The sequence below is a fragment of the Carassius carassius genome, chromosome 21 (genome assembly GCF_963082965.1).
Source record: "Carassius carassius chromosome 21, fCarCar2.1, whole genome shotgun sequence".
Taxonomy (NCBI): Eukaryota; Metazoa; Chordata; class Actinopteri; order Cypriniformes; family Cyprinidae; genus Carassius; species Carassius carassius.
The window spans coordinates 32,350,970-32,371,233 of NC_081775.1; the positions used below are offsets into that span (position 1 = coordinate 32,350,970).

At 43.7% G+C, this 20,264-nt stretch overlaps 1 protein-coding gene across 3 annotated transcripts in view; it reads left to right on the top strand.

Moving 5' to 3' along the window:
* Window positions 1-19,973, top strand: part of LOC132098197 (spermatogenesis-associated serine-rich protein 2-like) — a 197,900-nt gene extending 177,927 nt beyond the window's left edge. For all 3 annotated transcript variants that reach the window (XM_059504389.1, XM_059504390.1, XM_059504391.1), the window contains 5 exons: window positions 13,804-13,862; window positions 17,410-17,519; window positions 17,927-18,029; window positions 18,676-18,830; window positions 18,908-19,973. In XM_059504389.1, coding sequence (XP_059360372.1) covers window positions 13,804-13,862; window positions 17,410-17,519; window positions 17,927-18,029; window positions 18,676-18,830; window positions 18,908-19,135 — 655 coding nt within the window. In that variant the 3' untranslated portion in view covers window positions 19,136-19,973. The remainder of the gene's footprint in view (window positions 1-13,803; window positions 13,863-17,409; window positions 17,520-17,926; window positions 18,030-18,675; window positions 18,831-18,907) is intronic.
* Window positions 19,974-20,264: the final 291 nt, after the last annotated feature.

Sequence of the window (20,264 nt, forward strand, 5' to 3'; positions counted from 1 at the left end):
CACTCACTCACTCACAAAGACATACTCACTCACTCACTCACAAAGACATACTCACTCACTCGCTCACTCACACAGACATACTCGCTCACTCACACAGACATACTCACTCACTCACAGACATACTCACTCACACAGACAGACATACTCACTCACTCACACATACTCACTCACTCACTCACACATACTCACTCACACATACTCACTCACTCACACATACTCACTCACTCACTCACACATACTCACTCACTCACTCACACATACTCACTCACACTCACTCACTCACTCACACTCACTCACTCACTCACACTCACTCACTCACTCACTCACACATACTCACTCACTCACTCACTCACACATACTCACTCACTCACTCACTCACACATACTCACTCACTCACTCACACATACTCACTCACTCACTCACACATACTCACTCACTCACTCACACATACTCACTCACTCACTCACTCACACAGACATACTCACTCACTCACTCACTCACTCACACAGACATACTCACTCACTCACTCACTCACTCACTCACACAGACATACTCACTCACTCACTCACTCACTCACACAGACATACTCACTCACTCACTCACTCACTCACACAGACATACTCACTCACTCACTCACTCACTCACACAGACATACTCACTCACTCACTCACTCACTCACTCACACAGACATACTCACTCACTCACTCACTCACTCACTCACACAGACATACTCACTCACTCACTCACTCACTCACTCACACAGACATACTCACTCACTCACTCACTCACACAGACATACTCACTCACTCACTCACTCACTCACACAGACATACTCACTCACTCACTCACTCACACAGACATACTCACTCACTCACTCACTCACTCACTCACACAGACATACTCACTCACTCACTCACTCACACAGACAAACTCACTCACTCACTCACTCACACAGACAAACTCACTCACTCACTCACTCACACAGACATACTCACTCACTCACTCACTCACTCACTCACTCACACAGACATACTCACTCACTCACTCACACAGACATACTCACTCACTCACTCACACAGACATACTCACTCACTCACTCACACAGACATACTCACTCACACACACATACTCACTCACTCACTCACTCACACACATACTCACTCACTCACTCACTCACACAGACAAACTCACTCACTCACTCACTCACACAGACAAACTCACTCACTCACTCACTCACACAGACATACTCACTCACTCACTCACTCACTCACTCACTCACACAGACATACTCACTCACTCACTCACACAGACATACTCACTCACTCACTCACACAGACATACTCACTCACTCACTCACACAGACATACTCACTCACACACACATACTCACTCACTCACTCACTCACACACATACTCACTCACTCACTCACTCACAGACATACTCACTCACACAGACAGACATACTCACTCACTCACTCACAGACATACTCACACACACTCGCTCGCACAGACATACTCGCTTACTCGCACAGACATACTCGCTCACTCGCACAGACATACTCGCTCACTCGCACAGACATACTCGCTCACTCGCACAGACATACTCGCTCACTCACACAGACAGACAGACATACTCACTCACTCACACAGACAGACAGACAGACATACTCACTCACTCACTCACTCACACAGACAGACAGACATACTCACTCACTCACACAGACAGACAGACAGACATACTCACTCACTCACACAGACATACTCACTCACTCACTAACACAGACATACTCACTCACTCACACAGACATACTCACTCACTCACTAACACAGACATACTCACTCACACAGACATACTCACTCACTCACTCACTAACACACATACTCACTCACTCACTCACACATACTCACTCACTCACACAGACATACTCACTCACTCACTCACTCACACAGACATACTCACTCACTCACTCACTCACACAGACATACTCACTCACTCACTCACTCACAGACATACTCACTCACTCACTCACTCACAGACATACTCACTCACTCACAGACATACTCACTCACACAGACAGACATACTCACTCACACAGACAGACATACTCACTCACTCACTCACACAGACAGACAGACAGACATACTCACTCACTCACTCACTCACACAGACAGACAGACATACTCACTCACTCACACAGACAGACAGACAGACATACTCACTCACTCACACAGACATACTCACTCACTCACTAACACAGACATACTCACTCACTCACACAGACATACTCACTCACTCACTAACACAGACATACTCACTCACACAGACATACTCACTCACTCACTCACTAACACACATACTCACTCACTCACTCACACATACTCACTCACTCACACAGACATACTCACTCACTCACTCACTCACACAGACATACTCACTCACTCACTCACTCACAGACATACTCACTCACTCACTCACTCACAGACATACTCACTCACTCACAGACATACTCACTCACACAGACAGACATACTCACTCACACAGACAGACATACTCACTCACACAGACAGACATACTCACTCACACAGACATACTCGCTCACTCACAAAGACATACTCGCTCACTCACAAAGACATACTCGCTTACTCGCACAGACATACTCGCTTACTCGCACAGACATACTCGCTTACTCGCACAGACATACTCGCTTACTCGCACAGACATACTCGCTTACTCGCACAGACATACTCGCTCACTCACACAGACAGACAGACATACTCACTCACTCACTCACACAGACAGACAGACATACTCACTCACTCACTCACTCACTCACACAGACAGACAGACATACTCTCTCACACAGACAGACAGACATACTCACTCACTCACTCACACAGACATACTCACTCACTCACTAACACAGACATACTCACTCACTCACACAGACATACTCACTCACTCACTAACACAGACATACTCACTCACACAGACATACTCACTCACTCACTCACTAACACAGACATACTCACTCACTCACTCACTCACACATACTCACTCACTCACACAGACATACTCACTCACTCACTCACAGACATACTCACTCACTCACTCACAGACATACTCACTCACTCACAGACATACTCACTCACTCACTCACAGACATACTCACTCACTCACTCACAGACATACTCACTCACTCACTCACTCACAGACATACTCACTCACTCACAGACATACTCACTCACTCACAGACATACTCACTCACACAGACAGACATACTCACTCACACAGACAGACATACTCACTCAGACAGACATACTCGCTCACTCACAAAGACATACTCGCTCACTCACAAAGACATACTCGCTCACTCACTCACTCACTCACTCACACAGACATACTCGCTCACTCACACACACAGACATACTCGCTCACTCACACACACAGACATACTCACTCACACAGACAGACATACTCACTCACTCACTCACACACACAGACATACTCACTCACTCACTCACACACACACACACAGACATACTCACTCACACAGACAGACATACTCACTCACACAGACAGACATACTCACTCACTCACTCGCTCACTCACACAGACATACTCGCTCACTCACACAGACATACTCGCTCACTCACACAGACATACTCGCTCACTCACACAGACATACTCGCTCACTCACACAGACATACTCGCTCACTCACACAGACATACTCGCTCACTCACACAGACATACTCACTCACTCACAGACATACTCACTCACTCACTCACACATACTCACTCACTCACACATACTCACTCACACATACTCACTCACACATACTCACTCACACATACTCACTCACTCACACATACTCACTCACTCACTCACTCACACATACTCACTCACTCACTCACACATACTCACTCACTCACTCACTCACTCACACATACTCACTCACTCACTCACACATACTCACTCACTCACTCACACATACTCACTCACTCACTCACACATACTCACTCACTCACTCACTCACACATACTCACTCACTCACTCACACATACTCACTCACTCACTCACACATACTCACTCACTCACTCACACATACTCACTCACTCACTCACACATACTCACTCACTCACACATACTCACTCACTCACTCACTCACTCACTCACAGACATACTCACTCACAGACATACTCACTCACTCACTCACTCACTCACTCACAGACATACTCAATCACTCACTCACACAGACAGACATACTCAATCACTCACTCACTCACACACTCACACAGACATACTCACTCACTCACACAGACAGACATACACACTCACTCACACAGACAGACATACTCAATCACTCACTCACTCACTCACACACTCACACAGACATACTCACTCACACACTCACACAGACATACTCACTCACACAGACATACTCACTCACACACTCACACAGACATACTCACTCACACACTCACTCACACAGACATACTCACTCACACACTCACTCACACAGACATACTCACTCACACACTCACTCACACAGACATACTCACTCACTCACTCACTCACACAGACATACTCACTCACTCACTCACACAGACATACTCACTCACACAGACATACTCACTCACTCACTCACTCACACAGACATACTCACTCACTCACACAGACATACTCACTCACACAGACATACTCACTCACTCACACAGACATACTCACTCACTCACTCACTCACTCACACAGACATACTCACTCACTCACTCACTCACACAGACATACTCACTCACTCACTCACTCACTCACACAGACACACTCACTCACTCACTCACTCACACAGACACACTCACTCACTCACTCACTCACTCACACAGACACACTCACTCACTCACTCACACAGACACACTCACTCACTCACTCACACAGACACACTCACTCACTCACTCACACAGACATACTCACTCACTCACACAGACATACTCACTCACTCACACAGACATACTCACTCACTCACTCACACAGACATACTCACTCACTCACTCACACACACACACTCACTCACTCACACACACACTCACTCACTCACTCACAGACATACTCACTCACTCACTCACTCACAGACATACTCACTCACTCACTCACTCACAGACATACTCACTCACTCACTCACTCACAGACATACTCACTCACTCACTCACTCACAGACATACTCACTCACTCACACAGACAGACATACTCACACACACTCACACAGACAGACATACTCACACACACTCACACAGACAGACATACTCACACACACTCACATACTCGCTCACACAGACATACTCGCTTACTCGCACAGACATACTCACTCACTCACACAGACAGACAGACATACTCACTCACTCACTCACTCACACAGACATACTCACTCACTCACTCACTCACACAGACATACTCACTCACTCACTCACTCACACAGACATACTCACTCACTCACTCACTCACACAGACATACTCACTCACTCACTCACACAGACATACTCACTCACTCACTCACTCACAGACATACTCACTCACTCACTCACTCACAGACATACTCACTCACTCACTCACTCACAGACATACTCACTCACTCACTCACAGACATACTCACTCACTCACTCACAGACATACTCACTCACTCACTCACTCACAGACATACTCACTCACTCACTCACTCACTCACAGACATACTCACTCACTCACTCACTCACAGACATACTCACTCACTCACTCACTCACAGACATACTCACTCACTCACTCACTCACAGACATACTCACTCACTCACTCACTCACAGACATACTCACTCACTCACACAGACAGACATACTCACACACACTCACACAGACAGACATACTCACACACACTCACATACTCGCTCACACAGACATACTCGCTTACTCGCACAGACATACTCACTCACTCACACAGACAGACAGACATACTCACTCACTCACTCACTCACACAGACATACTCACTCACTCACTCACTCACACAGACATACTCACTCACTCACTCACTCACACAGACATACTCACTCACTCACTCACTCACACAGACATACTCACTCACTCACTCACTCACACAGACATACTCACTCACTCACTCACTCACAGACATACTCACTCACTCACTCACTCACAGACATACTCACTCACTCACTCACTCACTCACAGACATACTCACTCACTCACTCACAGACATACTCACTCACACAGACATACTCGCTCACTCACACATACTCGCTCACTCACACAGACATACTCGCTCACTCACAAAGACATACTCGCTCACTCACTCACTCACTCACTCACACAGACATACTCGCTCACTCACTCACACACACAGACATACTCGCTCACTCACTCACACACACAGACATACTCGCTCACTCACTCACACACACAGACATACTCGCTCACTCACTCACACACACAGACATACTCGCTCACTCACTCACACACACAGACATACTCGCTCACACACACAGACATACTCGCTCACACACACAGACATACTCACTCACTCACTCACACACACAGACATACTCACTCACACACACAGACATACTCACTCACACACACAGACATACTCACTCACACACACAGACATACTCACTCACACACACAGACATACTCACTCACACACACAGACATACTCACTCACACACACAGACATACTCGCTCACTCACTCACTCACACACACACTCACTCACACAGACATACTCGCTCACTCACACAGACATACTCGCTCACTCACACAGACATACTCGCTCACTCACACAGACATACTCGCTCACTCACACAGACATACTCGCTCACTCACACAGACATACTCGCTCACACAGACAGACATACTCGCTCACACAGACAGACATACTCACTCACACAGACAGACATACTCACTCACTCACACATACTCACTCACTCACACATACTCACTCACTCACTCACACATACTCACTCACTCACTCACACATACTCACTCACTCACTCACACATACTCACTCACTCACTCACACATACTCACTCACACATACTCACTCACTCACTCACACATACTCACTCACTCACAGACATACTCACTCACTCACTCACTCACAGACATACTCACTCACTCACTCACAGACATACTCACTCACTCACTCACTCACAGACATACTCACTCACTCACTCACTCACTCACTCACACAGACAGACATACTCAATCACTCACTCACTCACACACTCACACAGACATACTCAATCACTCACTCACTCACACACTCACACAGACATACTCACTCACACACACAGACAGACATACACACTCACTCACTCACTCACACAGACAGACATACTCACTCACACACTCACACAGACATACTCACTCACTCACTCACACATACTCACTCACTCACTCACACATACTCACTCACTCACTCACTCACACATACTCACTCACTCACTCACTCACACATACTCACTCACTCACACACACAGACATACTCACTCACACACACAGACATACTCACTCACACACAGACATACTCACTCACACACACAGACATACTCACTCACACACACAGACATACTCACTCACACACACAGACATACTCGCTCACTCACTCACTCACACACACACTCACTCACACAGACATACTCGCTCACTCACACAGACATACTCGCTCACTCACACAGACATACTCGCTCACTCACACAGACATACTCGCTCACTCACACAGACATACTCGCTCACTCACACAGACATACTCGCTCACACAGACAGACATACTCGCTCACACAGACAGACATACTCACTCACACAGACAGACATACTCACTCACTCACACATACTCACTCACTCACACATACTCACTCACTCACACATACTCACTCACTCACTCACACATACTCACTCACTCACTCACACATACTCACTCACTCACTCACACATACTCACTCACACATACTCACTCACTCACTCACACATACTCACTCACTCACTCACACATACTCACTCACTCACACATACTCACTCACTCACAGACATACTCACTCACTCACTCACTCACAGACATACTCACTCACTCACTCACAGACATACTCACTCACTCACTCACTCACAGACATACTCACTCACTCACTCACTCACAGACATACTCACTCACTCACTCACTCACTCACACAGACAGACATACTCAATCACTCACTCACTCACACACTCACACAGACATACTCAATCACTCACTCACTCACACACTCACACAGACATACTCACTCACACACACAGACAGACATACACACTCACTCACTCACTCACACAGACAGACATACTCACTCACACACTCACACAGACATACTCACTCACTCACTCACACATACTCACTCACTCACTCACACATACTCACTCACTCACTCACACATACTCACTCACTCACTCACACATACTCACTCACTCACTCACTCACACATACTCACTCACTCACTCACTCACACATACTCACTCACTCACTCACACATACTCACTCACTCACACATACTCACTCACTCACTCACACATACTCACTCACTCACTCACACATACTCACTCACTCACACAGACATACTCACTCACTCACAGACATACTCACTCACTCACAGACATACTCACTCACTCACTCACTCACAGACATACTCACTCACTCACTCACAGACATACTCACTCACTCACTCACAGACATACTCACTCACTCACTCACTCACTCACTCACACAGACAGACATACTCAATCACTCACTCACTCACACACTCACACAGACATACTCACTCACACACACAGACAGACATACACACTCACTCACTCACACACACAGACAGACATACACACTCACTCACTCACACACTCACACAGACATACTCACTCACACACTCACTCACACAGACATACTCACTCACACACTCACTCACACAGACATACTCACTCACACACTCACTCACACAGACATACTCACTCACACACTCACTCACACAGACATACTCACTCACTCACTCACTCACACAGACATACTCACTCACTCACTCACTCACACAGACATACTCACTCACACACACACAGACATACTCACTCACTCAGACAGACATACTCACTCACTCACTCACTCAGACAGACATACTCACTCACTCACTCACTCACACAGACATACTCACTCACACACACACACACACAGACAGACATACTCACTCACACACACACACACACACACAGACATACTCACTCACACACACACACACACACACAGACATACTCACTCACTCACTCACTCACTCACTCAGACAGACATACTCACTCACTCACTCACTCACTCAGACAGACATACTCACTCACTCACTCAGACAGACATACTCACTCACTCACTCAGACAGACAGACAGACATACTCACTCACTCAGGCAGACAGACAGACATACTCACTCACTCACTCACTCAGACAGACAGACAGACATACTCACTCACTCACTCACTCAGACAGACAGACATACTCACTCACTCACTCACTCAGACAGACAGACATACTCAATCACTCACTCACTCACACACTCACACAGACATACTCACTCACACACACAGACAGACATACACACTCACTCACTCACACACTCACACAGACATACTCACTCACACACTCACACAGACATACTCACTCACACACTCACTCACACAGACATACTCACTCACACACTCACTCACACAGACATACTCACTCACACAGACATACTCACTCACACAGACATACTCACTCACTCACTCACTCACACAGACATACTCACTCACTCACTCACTCACACAGACATACTCACTCACACACACACAGACATACTCACTCACACACACACAGACATACTCACTCACTCACTCACTCAGACAGACATACTCACTCACTCACTCACTCACACAGACATACTCACTCACACACACACACACACAGACATACTCACTCACACACACACACACACACACAGACATACTCACTCACACACACACACACACACACAGACATACTCACTCACTCACTCACTCAGACAGACATACTCACTCACTCACTCAGACAGACATACTCACTCACTCACTCAGACAGACATACTCACTCACTCACTCAGACAGACAGACAGACATACTCACTCACTCAGACAGACAGACATACTCACTCACTCACTCAGACAGACAGACATACTCACTCACTCACTCACTCAGACAGACAGACATACTCACTCACTCACTCACTCAGACAGACAGACAGACATACTCACTCACTCACTCACTCAGACAGACATACTCACTCACTCACTCACTCACTCAGACAGACATACTCACTCACTCAGACAGACATACTCACTCACTCACTCACTCACAGACAGACAGACATACTCACTCACTCACTCACTCAGACAGACATACTCACTCACTCACTCACTCACTCAGACAGACATACTCACTCACTCACTCACTCACAGACAGACAGACATACTCACTCACACAGACATACTCACTCACTCACTCACACAGACATACTCACTCACTCACTCACACAGACATACTCACTCACTCACTCACACAGACATACTCACTCACTCACTCACACAGACATACTCACTCACTCACTCACACAGACATACTCACTCACTCACTCACTCACACAGACATACTCACTCACTCACTCACTCACACAGACATACTCACTCACTCACTCACTCACACAGACATACTCACTCACTCACTCACTCACTCAGACAGACATACTCACTCACTCACTCACTCACAGACAGACAGACATACTCACTCACTCACTCACAGACAGACAGACATACTCACTCACTCACTCACAGACAGACAGACATACTCACTCACTCACTCACTCACAGACAGACAGACAGACAGACATACTCACTCACACAGACATACTCACTCACTCACTCACACAGACATACTCACTCACTCACTCACACAGACATACTCACTCACTCACTCACACAGACATACTCACTCACTCACTCACACAGACATACTCACTCACTCACTCACACAGACATACTCACTCACTCACTCACACAGACATACTCACTCTCTCACTCACACAGACATACTCACTCACTCACTCACACAGACATATTCACTCACTCTCTCACTCACACAGACATACTCACTCACTCAGACAGACAGACAGACAGACAGACATACTCACTCACTCACTCACACAGACATACTCACTCACTCACTCACACAGACATACTCACTCACTCACTCACACAGACATACTCACTCACTCACTCACACAGACATACTCACTCTCTCACTCACACAGACATACTCACTCACTCACTCACACAGACATATTCACTCACTCTCTCACTCACACAGACATACTCACTCACTCAGACAGACAGACAGACAGACAGACATACTCACTCACTCACTCACACAGACATACTCACTCACTCACTCACACAGACATACTCACTCACTCACTCACACAGACATACTCACTCACTCACTCACACAGACTCACTCACTCACTCACTCACAGACATACTCACTCACTCACTCACACTCATTAACTCTCACACTCATACACACATGCACGCTCATACAGACATACAAAGACAATCACGCTCACACACATACAGACATACATTTCACATATACACTCTCACTCACTCACAAACACTCTGCAGACATGCTCACTCACACACACACACACACACACAGACATACTCAGTCACTCACTCAAACAGTCACAAATCACTCACACAGACTCACTCACTCACTCACTCACACACAGACATACTCACTCACTCACTCACTCACACACACACACAGACATACTCACTCACTCACACACAGACATACTCACTCGCTCACTCAAACAGTCACAAATCACTCACACAGACTCACTCACTCACACAGACTCACTCACTCACTCACTCACACAGACTCACTCACTCACTCACTCACTCACACAGACTCACTCACTCACACAGACTCACACACTCACTCACTCACTCACTCACACAGACTCACTCACTCACTCACACAGACATGCATCTCACATACACACTCACACACACTTTGCAGACATGCTCACTCACAAACACGGACATACTCACTCACTCACTCACGCACACAGACATACTCACTCACTCACTCACACAGACATACTCACTCACACACACACACACACACACACACAGACATACTCACTCACACACACACACACACACACACACACACACACACACAGACATACTCACTCACACACAGACATACTCACTCACTCACACATAGACATACTCACTCGCTCACACAGACATACTCACTCGCTCACTCAAACAGTCACAAATCACTCACACAGACTCACTCACTCACACAGACTCACTCACTCACTCACACAGACATACATCTCACATACACACTCACACACACTTTGCAGACATGCTCACACACACACACACACACACACACACTTTGCAGACATGCTCACACACCCACACACACAGACATACTCACTCACTCAAACTGACATACTCATACTGACATACTCACACACACAGAAATACTCATCAGTGATGCGCGGGTCAATGTATAAACAACCCACACCCAACCGATGTTTTCAACTAACCCGCCCGCAACTCGGACCGCAAAAAAATGAAAATAAAATATTTTACCCGACCCGCTTCCTGACCCGCATTTTTAAAAAGTAGTAAATGCGTCGCCCTTTATATTAATATAATTACTTAAATAGGCTTTATCCTACAGGATAATAAGCGTTATGACCGCACACATAAGGCTTGCCACAAAGAACCGGTTAAAGTAATGATTATGCATGTGTCTAAATTAGTAAGGAGACATTTAATTGTTTAGTAGTAAAACTGGTGTTTTCTGTGTCGCTGCTAAGATGAAGTTGACGATCCGGACTCGCCATGAACGCCAGAGAGAAATGCACATTTCATATGGATTACATAATCAGAGAGTAGCCTATTTATTTTGGTTTGAATATTTTCGTTTAAAAGTAGACATTTCAAGCTTTCTGTAATATATTGCCTATATTTCTTTTTAAACCCACCGACTAAAAGATTAAGACACTACCTGACCCAAAATATCACCCAAAGTTTCTACAGCTTTTTTCTTAACTATTTCAGAATCTGGAAAAATGACTGGGGCAAACTTGTTACTGCAGTCCGGCACTTCTGCTGCCCAAACTTTGTCAGCCTGTGGGTCATTTGGTTTATTAAAAAATGATTGCACTGATTGTTTCTTGATGATGTGCTTTTTTTCTGTGGTACTCACATGCACCATGTCGCTTCACGTCGTATTCTCCTCCATGTCCCACAGAAAAAAAGCTCTCTCTGCTTCGCCATCTACAGGTCTTAAGTACCGCAGGCAGGAACCCGTGCATCACTGATACTCATACCCATACAGACACACTCGCTCACTCATACAGACATAGTCAAGTCACCTTTATTTATACAGCGGTTTAAACAAAAAAGATTGTCAAAGCAACTGAACAACATTAATTAGGAAAACAGTGTGTCAATAATGCAAAATGACAGTTAAAGGCAGTTTGTCATTGAATTCAGTGATGTCGTCATCTCAGTTCAGTTTAAACAGTGTCTCACTATTAGTATACTGTTAGATACTATACTATATATGTGAACAGTGAACAGACACAATCAAATCTTATCAGCAGTTCTGAATGCATTGAGGTGCTCTTCTGCCAGATGGGCTTGTCTCTAACTGTTTTTGCTCTCTGTTCAGTCTCATGGATCGAGAGGTGACGCTGCTCACTGAGATGGACAAAGTCAAAGCAGAAGCCTGTGAGTAGAATGATAGCACTGCTACACATACCGAAACACACACACAATACCTTTCCCAATGACAGTGAAATGTTCATGCCAGAAATAAATAGCGCTGGAATGGGACAAATACTTAAATTACATGAAGTCAAGTCTGTACTGACAAGGACTTTTCCTGAAATGACTATTGAGAACACAACATTTACTGATGATGCTGGATGGGACACTAGTGTTTAGAGGCCATTGTCTGTCAAACATACTTTTTAATTCTGTTGATATACTTCAAAAGGTTTTTAAGCAACTAAAATTAATTTAGTTTGCGTTTTTGGAACGAGTGGTCTTAAATATCTTATTTCAGGGTTTCTGCAGGGCCTTTAAAAGTCTTAAGTCTTAAATTTAGTTGTATCAAATTTAAGGCCTTAAATTGTAAAAGAAAGCCTTAATTATGATTTCAGGAGGTCTTAAATTGGGGACGGAAAGACCAGAGTTGTGATATGGCTGAATGTGATGATTAAACTTCAAAAGGCTAAAGTTATGATTTCACTGAACAAACATGGGCGCTGTATGTTCAAAGTCTGCTGTAGCACTGCTTTGTGTTCAGCAGTTGATGTCATGACAAATGTTTAGTGATCATTTGAACTCATTAGTGATTATTTGTGAACTTCACTAAACCAATGTGCGTGTGCCACGCAAACCAAAAAAAAAGATAAAGATGCAAACATGTAGGCCAAATAGAAAATGTATCTGTATCTAAGCTGATTATTAGTCTACAACTGGTTTGTTTTTTGAGAGACTGAGATACGCAACGGAGCTGTTTGATTGGTGAGCGCGCTGTGCTTATTCATTCATTCATATCATATTGTAGCCTAAGGTTTAAATCATTGCCTTTTAAATGTATACAAATAATAGAACGTGTATGAATATGGTGTTATAGATCTTACTTTTGCAAAGCTGTGAGTTCTGAGAGCTGTTTGGAGAAGCAACAGCAATGTGGCGTTTGATTTGCACCCTTTTCATAAAGTTTACATTCACGTCACACTGTATTGCGTGTTTTTAGAGGTCTGTGTATAATATTGCGCTGATCCCCTGACTCAACTGTTATCTAGCAAACACCAGACTGTGCAAGCCTCAGCCGTATATTCAGGCAGAATTATTCCTTGTCTGTTATGTTTTTGAAGCCATTATCCGTGCCATTCCGATGGTAGTCTGCTTCGGGCACACCCCAAATTATTACATTACACCTGACCACATGACCAGACAGAATATGAAGAATACCAAAAGATTCAGGAGTCAGCTGTCCACTGTAGTCCTTAAGATACCAGCACGATAACCCACTCAGCTAAATATTGTCTAATTATTGTTATAGATAAAATACCAGAATAGAGAGAACTTTTTTTAAATATTGCACACCCCTAATTTATTTAAAGGGGTCATACGATTTTTTTTTTGTTGTTGAAATAATTATTTTGTGTAATCGAATATGTTGACATGCTTTAATGCTAAAAACACATTTTTCAAATACTGTACCTCAGTGGTTCTCAAACCTGTCCTGGAGGACACCCTGACCTGCACATTTTGTATGTCTCCCTAATCAGACACACCCAATGCAGTTCTTGCATTCTCTACCAACTTATCTAAGGTGTGTTAGATAAGGGAGACATACAAAAGGTGCAGTGCAGGGGGCCTCCAGGACATTATTCTAGGTCCTCTATACCCCGCCTCTCTCAAAGGCGACGTTTTCGACGAAGTCCCTCCTTCCGATAAGTGCTGTCTGCTCCGATTGGTCAACTGACCCAGTGCATTGTGATCAGCCAAACACCATAAACCTCTTTCCATAATCGTGAGCTTCATCTTTCAAAATAAATGTAAAGACAGTTAGCTTAATCAGAAGCGGCAGATTGGTGTAGAAAAGTCAGAATGACCTCCTCTCCTATGTTCAAGGAGCGGTCATCCATACAATGTGTTGCTGTTCTGTTGTAAGTAATTTTAAAGATTCCTAAATGCATCAACTTTTGTAAGATCAAATAAAGTGCTTTTGCTTTCTTTTAGATACAAACAATATCTCCGTGACATGACTGCTTCAACACTAACTGTTACTGAAACCACGCCTTGTTTCTTTACGTGAACATCTGGGCGCCATTACACAAATCTTCCCACACAGTGACGTAGAGATGTGGGGTCATGTTTAAACGAGGTGTTTTAGGGGGCGTCTTTACTTTGATAAAGAATATCTCTTTGGGTTTGAGACTTTAGTCTTTGCAACTTTAGGGATCTTCTTTATGCACCAAGAGCTTGTCACACTCCAAAGATAAAGGAAAATAAATAAATAAATTTAAATAGCACCATATGACCCCTTTAATTAATATGATTTATTGATGATAATTATTTGAATATAATGATTAATACTAAACTCATCCATTTTCTTAACAATGATTTAAAGGCTGAAATGTAAAGTGTATCATTTTTATAAAACCTTGCTTTTGTGACAACTTGTATCTGAACTGTAAATTGTGCTTTTTACAGTAATTTTAATTTAATGTGATATTATAGAGATTGTTCTAGCCCGCTCCTATGGTATTAGTTTTATTTGTGCAGGTCTTAAAGGTTTTAAAGTAATACATTTGAGTTTAAAAATCCTGCAGAAACCTTGTTATTTGGTTTCTGTTTTAAATTAATTCAAATATGGCTTTCATCATTAAAAAGCCTAGGGCCCTATGAAATCAGTTTTATTTTTTCCCCAAATTCCATTTTTTCCATTTACAATTTTTCTGGTCTCCTTTTTTAACTGTAAATTTTGTATTCATCAAAAAGCAGGTATAATTGGTTAAAATCATTAAACTAATACAATTTGAAATCAATTTATTAAGTTTAAATTGACATTTAGGGCCCTATTAATTTGTCTTTTTTTTTTATTGTTACCCAATTCTGTTTTAAAATGTCTCTTTTTTTTTTTTTTTTTTTTTTTGAATGTATAAAAACAATTTATTCCAATTGATTCTTAAAATATCCCTATGCATTTTTTCCCTCAAAAATTGTTGTATATTTAATGGTGTTCAGAAAAATGTAACAATTTTTCGGCAAACCACAGGGATTTACTATTAAAGTTAAAACATGGAAGAATTGTTTTGTGATTTATTCCTTTTAAATAAATAAAGCTTAAATAACCTAAGTAGTACATTCTACTGAACAATAGTAGGCTAATAGACGTCCGGCACAATGTCTTCAGTATGTGTGTAGTAAATGAAACTGTGTGTCTGTGCCATTCATTCTCACAGAAATGCTGAGAACATAAAGAATTCATTTAAATGGTCTTTCTGCTGCTTAAGATTTACGGATACTGGTCTGTGTCGCAATTTGAAATTTACATGTAATGACCTACTTTTAATTCATGCAAAATTTGACAAATTCCGTGACATTCTGCATTATATTATATTATTAATAAAATTTGTTTACTGACTGCATTCCGCAATTCTGTCTGCATTTTCCGCATCGCCAAAATCATAGGGCCCAAAAAACAACCCACTGTAGTGTTTCATTGAGGCTGATCAGGTGTGTGTTCTCGTGACAGTGGCGATTCTGGATGGGCGTCAGAAGAGGGCAGAAGAGCTGAAGAGACTGGCTGACCAATCAGCATCACTGAAAGAGGAGCAGCTCTCTGAGCTACGAGCTGACATCAAGGTGCTCTCTCACACTTATACTTGCGCACACACACTGACTTACAAACACACACTAGCACTCACTCTCAAACACACACAGACTCTCTCACACACTTAATTTCCAGCAATTTCGTCGACTTGATTACACAGATACTATTGAAACATAATTTAGCTGGATGATGACATCATTTAATTCAATAATGAACTGCATTTTTGCATTGATACTATTTTCCTATTTAATTCTGTTCAGTTGCTTTGTTACAATCTCTATTGTTAAAAGCTCTATATAAATATAGGTGACTTACTCTCTCTCGCACACACACACACACACACACACACACACACACGCGCACTCTCTCTTACACACAGCAGTGTAGATCCTCAACCTTCATTTACAGCCATCTAATACGTTTTTCTCTTTCTCTCCAGCACTTTGTCAGTGAGCGCAAGTATGATGAGGATCTGGGTAAAGCGGTGAAATTCTCCCATGATGTGGAGCCTCTGAAGTGCAGCATCATGTCATTTGGATCAGGTGGGTCAGTGAATGGGAAAGTGTTGCCAGACTGCAGTTTTCCATGCAACCGCGGGAGAAATTGCAGAGCCACAGACTGCGTTTTTTGTGAGGAGCTTTTCCCGGTTACTTATATAATGTACCACACAAGCTAAAAAGTTTATCTATAGACAAGAAAAACTCCTAAATGTATTTTAAAGAAAAACTATTTTGGCATGGGATAAATGCTGTAGAGGTATAGGCAAACACTGACGTCCTGGTTTTCTCTAAAGCTGCTTTAAGACAATGTGTATGGTGAAAATAACACACGGATTTTGACTTGACTTGAGTTTTTGTGGATGGCTACGTCAACTTATCACATTAGCCCTGTTCGGATGGGGACTAATTTTACAGGAGGTCGTTAGAGAAATTTGTGTTTCACGGATGTACTTGGTGATTTTAATCCCGTCCGAATCTACCACGTCTGTGTTTTTCTCATACAACCTCTGTAATAATTCCAGAGCAAATTATCTACTGTTTTTCAGTAAACTCATTGGTCCTCTGAGAAAACTAATCCCATCCGAATGCAAATGTCTGTGATTGCCGGCAACCCTGAACATGACTTTGTTTCATATAAATGGCCACATGAAGCATTCAGATGAGTGATTGTCTGATTGTCTGTCTGCAGTGTATCATCCTCAGACGGGCTACTCCAGCCGTTCTCGCTGTAGCTCCACCTCTTCCTCTGTCACAGGCTCCGCCCCTGCTAAAGTCCCGCCTTCCCCTGAGCCCCAGTACCAGGCCTCAGCTTACACGGGTCGTCCCAGTGTGCCGCACAAACAGGTGAGCGGTCGCATTCAGTCGTTTATCACACTTCCCCGAGCTCCTGCTGATCTGCTCTGTCTCTCTCTGTCTCGCAGATTTTCCAGGGCAACAGGCGCATCATTCACGGCTACCAGGGCACTCAGCGATATAACGGAAACACACACCCCGAGCGAAACCCTGGCCGAAGCTACCGCTATCAGAGTGACCTCGAATCCCAGCCGACCAATAGTGTGAGAGGCTCCTCCAACTCCTCAGGCTATCGTTCGGATCGACCCGCCCACAATGGGCTTCCACAGAGGCAGCCACGAACGCATGGCCCGTGACGCCACACACATACAGCTGTCCAATGAAGAGAAAGTCAAGTTTACATCCGTTGAGCTGCTCTTCACTCTTCTGTCTTCTCTTCTGTCACATTAGCGTTCAGTGTTAGTCTCAGTAGTTCCTGTGGTGAGTGTTTGCTCGTGGGCTTCCTCTTTCAAATGGTCAAGCGCTTCTTAGATCAACACTAAGGCAGAGTTTGCTCTGCGAATCGATTGAAACCGGCGTGTCGTGTCCCGATCAGGTGCTAAAGCACGAGTCTTCACACTCATGATATACCTCACGCTTTCATTTCACGCTGCGCTCACCGTTAGCCTCCTCCTGAAACACTCTGGTGGGAAAGCATCTGTGCTGTGCATGCTGGGATGTCTGTGTTTGACCGGGAGAGCTCTTCTGTCTGTATTGGTTTGCCGACAGTGAGTCTGTCTGTGTGTCTCTCTCTAGTTTCTGAAAGCTTCTTGTCACTCTTTTCAGCTCAATCCTGTATATATGTAAACTATATGTATAGTGTTTTGTAGCCTCCGGCCATGTATGTAGTGAGATTTATTAGTTCTCTGATTGAACTCCGTTATGAAGCAACTTCTGTTCTTCCTTGCAAATGGAGAGAGAGAGAGACTGACTCGTTTATGTTTTTTTTTCCAAAACGATCTGAGACCGCTTTAATCAAGTGCCTTCAGTCATGCGCTTTCACAGTCTCATTCCTTCTGCTCCGGTTCGGACCAAAGACATAAGAAGCCGTCGCCTGCTCCTGCACTAGCAAACACTCATTGTCTTTCTCGCTAATTGGCCTACTTGCTTTTCCTTTTATTATAAATAAAGAAGGATTGGTAGCAAATGCTGAAACTGTTTGCAGACTCTTTTTCTCTTGATGAAATGTTTTCAGGGTTCCCACGGGTGTCTTAAATTTACTGCTATCAAATTTAAGCTCATAAGTCTTAAATTGTACAAGGAAGTCAAGTCACCTTTATTTATATAGCGCTTTAAACAAAAAAGATTGTGTCAAAGAAACTGAAAAACATTAATTAGGAAAACAGTGTCAATAATGCAAAATGACAGTTAAAGGCAGTTCATCATTGAATTCAGTGATGTCATCTCAGTTTAAATAGTATCTGTGCAATCATTTGAAAATCAAGT